The sequence below is a fragment of the Mesoplodon bidens genome (assembly GCF_964165515.1).
Source record: "Mesoplodon bidens genome assembly, chromosome: 15".
In the NCBI taxonomy this organism is placed as follows: Eukaryota; Metazoa; Chordata; class Mammalia; order Artiodactyla; family Ziphiidae; genus Mesoplodon; species Mesoplodon bidens.
Genome location: NC_138171.1, coordinates 51813653 through 51823609, shown reverse-complemented (window position 1 = coordinate 51823609; position 9957 = coordinate 51813653). Strand labels below are relative to the sequence as shown.

Below are 9957 nucleotides of genomic sequence, written 5' to 3'. Positions count from 1 at the left end.
AAATCAAAACTACAATGAGGTACCACCTTACACCCGTCAGAATGGCCATTAAAAAGTCTACAAATAACAAATGCTGGACAGGGTGTGGAGAAAAGGGAACCCTCCTACACTGTTGGTGGGAATGTAAACTGGTGCGGCCACTATGGAGAACAATATGGTTTTGGTTTCTCAAAAAACTAAAAACAGAGTTGCCATATGATCCAGCAATCCCACTCCTGGGCATATATCTGGACAAAACTCTAATTCGAAAAGATACATGCACCCCAATGTTCACAGCAGCACTATTTACAATAGCCAAGACATGGAAGCAACCTAAATGCCCATGAACAGACGAACGGATAAAGAAGATGTGGTCTATCTACCTACACACACACACACACACACACACACACACACACACACACAATGGAATACTCTTCAACTATAAAAAAGAGTGAAATAATGCCATCTGTAGCAACATGGATGGACCTAGAGATTATCATACTAAGTGATGTAAGACAGAGAAAGACAAATACCATATGATATCATTTATATGTGGAATCTAAAATGTGAAATTATTAAGAAATTAACAAATGAACTTATTTAAGAAACAGACTCACAGACAGAAAACAAACTTACGGTCACCAAAGGGGAAAGGGGGTGGGGGAGAGATAAATTAGGAGTTTGGGATTAGCAGATACAAACTACTATATAAAAAATAAACAACAAGGTCCTACTATATAGCACAAGGAACTATATTCAATATCCTGTAATAAACCATAATGGAAAAGGAAAAAAAAGTACAGTATGGATCACAGATGGGCAAAACATTATTTCTAAAAATCTCCTTTACCAATATAGATTTTTCTCTATTCGTAACCACTTTAAAATAGTAGAAATTACATTCTGAAATTCACCACATGGTCATTAGTGTTATCTCTAGGTATTGGGGTTGACATACTAAATTTCTTCCTGCTCCTTTTCTCTATTTTTAGTTTTTCTTCAGAAAACATTATTGCTATTATTATTTCCACTTTACTGTTAGTGAGAACATACATTGGCGCAAATTGGTTTCTTAAGGGGAGGGTTGGGAAGGGAAGATTTAGCAACATATTTCTACAGTATGGATCACAGATGGGGCACAGAGCTAGAGCCAGAAAATACATATCCTGTCTCTAACACAGAACTTAGACAATTCAGAATTGCCATTTCTTACATACAAAATTGGGAATGATCAGGTTATTTCCTTTTTAAGGGAAAACACGCAATAATAAAACCTTTCTTACTGAGTTATCATGAAGGTAAAATGAGATACAGGAAGCAAAGTAACTCTTTAAATGAAAAAGAATGATTCTTATTCTGTATTGGCTCAACTAAGGAGCATTAAAAATCATGTTCAACAGTCCTCTGAGTTTTGCCTGAATTGTCACACACTTTAAAATAAAACTGAGAAATAATAAATTTGAGGCCCAGTGCTAGGAGCTCTCAAATGCATCATTTTATATTCATGTTTTCCCAAAATGTGAAACACATACCTATGATGGTACCTAGGAGATTTCATGTGGTTTATAGGAAGACCTTAAGTGGCTATGAACATGCATTAAATAACACCCATGTTTTTTAGCAAGAGTTATTCTCTTCCAATTTTTTTGTCTTCATCAAGGAGATGTGAGACGTCTCAGTTTACAGCTGACGCATCTTAAACATCTTCCTAACACTTGCTAATCTCCCTTTCTTACCAGAAAGAAAGATGATCTTGGGTTCAAGCCTTGGTAGGCAACAGTATCTAATACAATCACTTCTTATTTTCAGCGTATTTATTTTTTATGATTACTTTTCTTGGGACAGGCGATACTAGTTCCGTTTACAATAAGGATCTAGTTTCCGTGAAATTACTTAATTTAAAAATGGGACACGGTTTAGGAAAAAAAAAAACTTTAGTAATCAAAATACAAGTGGTGTTGCTATAAGGCAAAAGTCGTGAAGGTGGTACACGAATGATTTAACTTTGAGAAAATGACCTCACAATTTTCTGAGGCAGCTCGGATGAAATGAGGAAAGGAGGAGCCAGGATCGAAGCCTAAGTCTCCCTACTCCCAATTCGATGCTCCTTCCAATACCTTGGTGCCTCTCAAACTTGCAAATGCACACGAATCATTCGAAGGTCCTGTTAAAATACTGACATAGCGATCCAGTATGTCAGGGGAGGGACTTGAGAATTCGCGTTTCTAACAAGCTCCGGGGTGAGGGGTGGAGGTGTCGGGGGCAAGCGGACGCTGCTGGTCGTAGGACTACCTACGAGGCCCTGAGCAAAGGCTACGAGGAGGACACCCCACCCCCCGTCCCCGAGACACTAAACTTTTAAGGTCGCCAGCTGTCCTCAGTCCGGAACGCCGACCACACCTGCAGTGACGTCACGTAACAGGTGCGCAATTAGGTCATCCCCAATGCGCCGACCCGGAACCGGCGCTCCAGACGGTTACTGCGGAAAACCACCCCACTTCCGGCCCGGTGGACCCGCGGTGCACTACCGGCCTAGCCCCGCTTTTCCAGCCGCTCAGTCGCGCTCCGTCGCAGCCCTGTGACGTATGAACGTCTTCCCCATGACCTCTCCGACCCAAGCCTCAGGAGAAAATTCCCTGGCTCGCCGGCACGGGGCGGGGCCACAGTCATGCTCCCCCTTTACCTGAGAGGGACCTCGGGGCGCCCGTGCGCAGCTGCCACAGACAGCAAGCCGCCGCCGCCCGGGCACAGCTCATTGCCGCGGCAACAGGTGAGTCACTCCTTGAAGAGAGCAACCGTGCCCTTGGCGCAGACTGATGACGCACGGCCGACGTAGGCAGATAAGACCCGCTCTTGCCTCGGTGGAAAAGCCCTGGGCCACCTGCTTCCACTCGATTGGTTGGAAACGTCAAATGAAAAGATTCTATTGGATGCGATCACTATCAATCACTCAGGAGACCGACAGGGTAAAGGGTTGCCATGGAGATGAGAATGCTAAATTGTTCTTTCAAAGATCCCGACCGGGTAAAGATTACTCAGCTCAGTTCCTGGGAAAGAGGACCATGAAGGAATTGTTTACTGGCATAGCCATTGTATTTTATGCTTTACCAATATAGGAGATTTTTCTCTAGTAACCACTTTAAAATAGTAGAAATTACATTCTGAAATTCACCACATGGTCATTAGTGTTATCTCTAGGTATTGCGGTTCACATACTAAATTGCTTCCTACTCCTTTTCTCTATTTTTAGTTTTTCTACGGAGAACATTTATTATTGCTATTATTATTTCCACTTTACTGTTAGTGAGAACGTACATTGGCGCAAATTGGTTTCTTAAGGGGAGGGTTGGGAAGGGAAGATTTAGCAACATATTTCTTACTTTTAAGTCTATATCCAATCTGTCAATGTAGACTCATCAATTGTAACAAATATGTCACTCTGGTGGGGGAGTCGGTGCATGTGTGGAGGCGGGGGTATATGGGAAATCTCTGTACCTTCCTCAGTTTTGCTGTGAACTTAAAACTGCTGTAAAAAAAATGAAGTCTTAAGAAAAAAAATTTGGACACTTTAAAAAATGCATATCCACTGATACAATAATCCTACTTCTAGGAATCTATGGAACAGAAATAATTTTTCAAATGTCTAATTATATGAGGGCAAAAAATCAAAGGTGCATATCTGAAAGGATGTACAGCAAAACGTTTAATAATGCTAACTTCAAGGGGTTGGGATAGTGAGAAGGGGGCTTTCATTTTTTACTTTACACCCTTGGATTATACATCTCTCTCTCTCTCTCTCTCTCTCTCTCTCTCTCTCTCTCTCTCTCTCTCTCTCTCTCTATATATATATATATATATATATATATATATATATATACCTCTTTATTGGAGTATAGTTACTTCACAATGCTGTGTTAGTTTCTGTTGTACAACAAAGTGAATCAGCCATATGCGTACATACAGCCCTATATCCCCTCCCTCCCACCCTCCCTATTCCACCCCTCTAGGTCGTCGCAAAGCACTGAGCTGATCTCCCTGTGCTATGCGGCTGCTTCCCACTAGCTATCTTACGTTTGGAAGTGTATATGTGTCGACGCTACTCTCACTTCACCCCACCTTCCCCCTCCCCCAGCGCCCCCGTCCTCAAGTCCATTCTCTATGTCTACGTCTTTATTCCTGCCCTGCCACTACGTTCGTCACTACCATTTTTTAAAAATTCCATACATATGCATTAGCATATGGTATTTGTTTTTCTTTCTCGCTTACTTCACTCTGTATGACAGACTCTAGGTCCATCTACCTCACTACAAATAACTCAATTTTGTTTCCTTTTATGGCTGAGTAATATATGTGCCGCATCTTTATCCATTCATCTGTTGATGGACATTTAGATTACTTCCATGTCCTGGCTACTGTAAATAGTGCTGCAGTGAACATTGTGGTACATGTCTCTTTTGGATTTATGCTTTTCTCAGGGTACATGCACAATAGTGGGATTGCTGGGTCATATGGTAGTTCTAGTTTTAGTTTTTCAAGGAACCTCCATACTGTTCTCCATAGTGGTTGTATCAACTTACATCCCCACCAACAGTGCAGGAAGGTTCCCTTTTCACCACACCCTCTCTAGTATTTATTATTTCTAGATTTTTTGATAATGGCCATTCTGACTCGTGTGAGGTGATACCTCATTGTAGTTTTGATTTGCACTTCTCTAAGATTAATGACGTTGAGCATCTTTTCACGTGCCTTTTGGCCATCTGTATGTCTTTTTCGGTGAAATGTCTCTTTAGGTCTTCCGCCCATTTTTTAATTGGATTGTTTGTTTTGATATTGAGCTCCATGAGCTGTTTGTATACTTTGGAGATTAATCCTTTGTCCGTTGTTTCATTTGCAAATATTTTCTTCCATTCTGAGGGTTGTCTTTTCATCTTGTTTATGGTTTCCTTTGCTGTGCAAAAGCTTTTAAGTTTTATTAGGTCCCATTTGTTTATTTTTGTTTTTATTTTCATTACTCGAGGAGGTGGGTCAAAAAAGATCTTGCTGTGGTTTATATCAAAGAGTGTTTTTCCTATGTTTTCCTCTACGAATTTTAGAGTGTCCTGTCTTACATTTAGGTCTTTAATCCATTTTGAGTTTATTTCTGTGTATGCTGTTAGGGAGTGTTCTAATTTCATTCTTTTACATGTAGCTGTCCTATTTTCCCAGCACCACTTACTGAAGAGGCTATCTTTTCTCCATTGTATGTTCTTGCCTCCTTTGTCATAAACTAGGTGACCATATGTGTGTGGGTTTATCTCTGGGCTTTCTATCTTGTACCACTGATCTATATTTCTGTATTTGTGCCAGCACCATACTGTCTTGATTACTGTAGCTTCGTAGTATAGTTTGAAGTCAGGGAGCCTGATTCCTCCAGCTCCGTTTTTCTTTCTCAAGATTGCTTTGGCTATGGGCTTCCCTGGTGGCACAGTGGTTAAGAATCCTCCTGCCAATGCAGGGGATACGGGTTCAAGCCCTGATCTGGGAAGATCCCACATGCCACGGAGCAACTAAGCCCGTGCACCACAACTACCGAGCCTGCGCTCTAGAGCCTGTGAGCCACAAGTACAGAGCCTGCATGCTGCAACTACTGAAGCCCACAGGCCTAGAGCCTGTGCTCCACAACAAGAGAAGCCAACGCAATGAGAAGCCCGCACACTGCAGCAAAGAGTAGCCCCCACTCACCACAACTAGAGAAAGCCCGCGCACAGCAATGAAGACCCAACGCAGCCAAAAATAAATAAATAAATAAATAATTTTAAAAAAGATTGCTTTGGCTATTCAGGGTCTTTTGTGTTTCAATTACCCGTTACTATAAAATATTTAAGATACCTTGCTATTGTAAAATAATGTTGCTAATTGTTTTCAAATTAACACACTGCAATAATTTAAAATTATGATTGACTATTATATACCTTTTTAAATCCAAATAGTTGATGAAAGTGAGGGTGTTGTAACATTCTCATGTAAAGCTCCTGAGTGTAAATCTAGCTCTCAAAAGCCTTAAAATCTTGGCTGTAATCCCATTTCCAGGTCTCTGTCTCAAAAAAAAAAAAAAAAAAAAAGGAAAAAATATTTGCAAAGATTTGTGTGTCTCATTTATTATCAGGGATATTTGAAAACAAAATGTTAAGCAGCAAGAGAATGTTAAAAAAAATTGTGGGGACTTCCCCGGCGGTCCAGTGGTAAGACTCTGCCTTCCAATGCAGGAGGTGTGGGTTCGATCCCTGGTCGGGGAACTAAGATCCCACATGCCGTGGAGTGCGGCCAAAAACTTAAAAAAAAAAAAAAATTGTGATCCATCTGTATGATGTTATGTAACCTACTGAAGTGCTTATAAAGAACTTTGGATAAAATGAGAAAACACTTATGAAAAAGAAATGAGAATACCAATTTTTTTTCTTTCTCTTCTTTTCATCCTCCCTCGCTCACTCTGTTCTTTCTACCTTAAAGGGAATTTGCCAAGACTAACAGTGGATGTCCACAAATATTGCTCATACATGATTTTTACTTTTTTTTCTCTGTAGCTTTCAATGTTCCCTTTATTTTCTATAATAAACAAGTATTTTTGTAATGAGAATACAAAATTTCATAAAGAAAAGGCTTATTATTCCCTAATTCAATCCTCAAAAATAGAAGTGAATGTCTATATTATTTTTCCATTTTAAAGATAAGGATCTTTATCTCACAGTGGTAAAGATACCTATACAAAATTACACAATTAAGAAAGTACAAAGCCATTCTATGTCCCAAGCACATCCCATGCATTGGAAAGACAATACACCAAATGGAATTTACTAATAAAGCAACACCCTATATAAAGAAGACACAGACGTTCTATCTTCCTAGGGATCAGACCTTGCAGTGCCATCCCAGGAAATTAATTCCTTTCTTCTCCAATACTTACTCAGGTGGGTATCTACAATCAGATATGTAGCTGCAGGAATTTACTTTGCTAACTTAAGAGTTAATACAAACTAAAGACTTGCCAAACTGGATTCTTCTCTTTGCTGGAATTAGAATATTTTGTGATTGCAAGAAAGTGCAAGGCCACCTTGATAAAGAACAAGAACCTGAAGCCAATGGGATAGAACAGAGAAAAGAGAAATGTTTGCATGTACTTTCAAAATTCCAGCTCCGAGTACTTGTAATGAGGTGTGTGTGGGGTCCGGGGCAGGGGGATGGGAGGGGGGAGTGACTGAAAACTAAGTATCCAGCATTGGTGAATGATTATGAAAGTATACACTGACACAATGGAAGAATACCATGTAGTCCTTAAAAAGAATGTGTAGCTACTCTCCATATAAAGATCTTCAAGATGTTATTAAGGTGAAAAAATGGAAAAGCTCATAAATAAATAAATACCACACATACAACTACAGATACATATCTGCTTGAATATATAATTTTCTGGGAGAATAAAATAAGCATTATTAGCAGTGGGAGGTGGGATGGGGAGTCCTGAAATAACTTTATGTTTTTTAAGTTTAAAACACACACACACACACACACACACACACACACACACACACATCCCTCCTTGGCTTAAAAGCAAGTCTTAAAAGCACTCATTTGATGATTTTCTATAATTAAACACTTCTTTCTTCTCTCTGATTCTAGGAAAAGGTAAAGAGCAACTTTACAAACTGTTACAGCTTTCATGATCACTTGACTGCTAACAAGACGCCTCCAAGAATTCAAATACACACAATCACATTTTAAAACCTTCAAGACATAGTTTAATCAGTAGTTGTAATGCACATTTGTTAGCGAGAGCTGCACTTTAACAATTATACAGACATCACCTGCAGTTATTAAAGTTATCAAAATATATAAAAACATTCAAGTAAGAAGTATGCAAATTAGCAGCATTTAACTAAAATGAATATATTAGCATATTTCAGTATAATAATAGGGAAAGAAAACAGAGCTTCCATCACACACACACACACACACACACACACACACACACACACACCCCACACACAGAAAACTTGACTGTTTTCAGAAGCATGGTGAAGGCAAGAATGTTATACATGTAAATTCTCTAGGCAAAAATGCCAACAATTTAGAATTTTTTAAAAGTGAGGATGGAATGAACTTTCATTTGCTCAAAATTCCATGATACTAGTTATTAGACTTAAAAATTCATAAATCTTAACAAGATAAGAGAAGCTTGAAAGCTCATCAGTTTTATAGGTATAAAAATATCCCGTGTTAATACTACCTGTAGAAGAGCAGAAAATAAAATTGTTTGGCAAAGGGACAAGTATACAGAAATATGTTAACTATGGTGAGCTTGTTTTGCTTCTCAGAGCAAGGAGTCAATCATTTTTGAGTAATGGGGGAGGGGGGAAGGGGGAGGGGGGGTAAATATTCTTCACAGCAGCAGCTTTCTAAAACCTGCACCCACCTTTAAATTCCAGGCTACCCCCAGGAAAGGTTTAGAGCCAGTGAAAGGAAGGAAAACAATAGAAAGAGGGTACAAACAGTCCGTTACAAAACTACAGTACTTTGAAAAAGATTTTGAAGGTATTAGAATGAAAACTGCTTACATTAAACCATAATCTAGGCTTATATTAAAAGGTTTAAAGCTATCAATTTCAGGTAAGCTTATGATGAGGTATTTATTGCATACGGTTTTTATGGTATCGGAAATTTGAAGAGACACTCTGCATGTTTTGTAAAATAAAATTAAAAATTTTAAGCACAAGAGAAACAATAGCCCTTAAAAATATGAATATGTACATTTAAGACGCCAGCATTCAGTCTAGTTTGGTACACTGGCACAGGCTGGCCTGATGCTGCAACCCACATGCCAAAACACTCAAAGACTCAACGGTCCTTTCCAGCCTGGCTCCGAACCATGAAGTGTCATTCAGAGACCTCAGTGCAGGACGGGAAATGGCCTTTGGAAGACTGAGAGACAAACTTTGCCTCTTAATCTTGATGGCACTCTGCCAAGTCCCCAAACCAAGGACTAGAGGGACGGAAGTTTTGTGGGTATCCAGGCCCTTAAAGGCAGTTTGCCCTGAGTAACAAAGCTGTAGCAAAATGCCCAGGAAGCTACGAAATCCAGGCTGCCATCCTGCCGTTGTTCCCCTCCTCATAGGGCTCAATCCAGGGCACTCAGGGCCTTGCTCACTCACACAGAAGGAAGGGCTTTTCTCTCCTATAATATTATTCTCATATTACATATTCTCATGTAGCTGAAATTACACAACCATCCTCTTCATGCTCCCACCATCTGGTCCAAACATCACAATTCAAGGGTTTCTCCATTTAAAAAAAATCCAGTCTCCATTCTAAGTCTACAGAACCATCCTAGAGAGTTACTACTTCTTAAGGAACACTCCTCAGCCTAAACCCCCAGAACCTGGCTCCAAAGAACTAACCCAGGCTCATGGATAGATGACCTCTACAGTTAACTTTAAAAGACAACATGAATAAGCTTGTAAAACTATAAATGGTCTCTCTGCAATTTTGGTTGAAAAGCTTCAATGGCTTCAGTGTTTTGGTTGAGCCTGAGCTGCTGGGCCTCAAGCAAACCTACTTTTCTAAGTCCCTAAAGCATTAATCAGGGGCTGGCTTATGTAAACACAGGCACTGGAGCTGCACGTATGGAGCCACTTGCAGGAAAGGCCCGAATTCCAGAAAAATATATTTAAAAATTTCTGCTAAAATCTCAGGTGGATGGTGTAGGCTGGCAGGTCACCAGGCCAGCCTGTAAACCGCACGCTGCAGCATCTCCCCGTCAGTCTAGCCGGTTCCTCATATCCCTCTGGGCTTCTGTTAGTTTCTGGATTAGATAACGCTTGTCACGACTTTCCTAAAAACACAGACAGGTTCAAGAGCACATTCAATATATTTGGAAACAAATACCATTATTTCGACCTAAGAAATTACCTATCAGACTTGGTAGGTAATAACCACTGGACC

At 39.9% G+C, this 9957-nt stretch overlaps 1 protein-coding gene across 2 annotated transcripts in view; it reads right to left on the bottom strand.

Moving 5' to 3' along the window:
* Positions 1-7757: 7757 nt before the first annotated feature.
* TMC7 (transmembrane channel like 7) overlaps positions 7758-9957 on the bottom strand; it is a 51216-nt gene continuing 49016 nt past the window's right edge. For both annotated transcript variants that reach the window (XM_081256605.1, XM_081256606.1), the window contains one exon: positions 7758-9847. In XM_081256605.1, the coding sequence (XP_081112731.1) occupies positions 9773-9847 (75 nt within the window). In that variant the 3' untranslated portion in view covers positions 7758-9772. The remainder of the gene's footprint in view (positions 9848-9957) is intronic.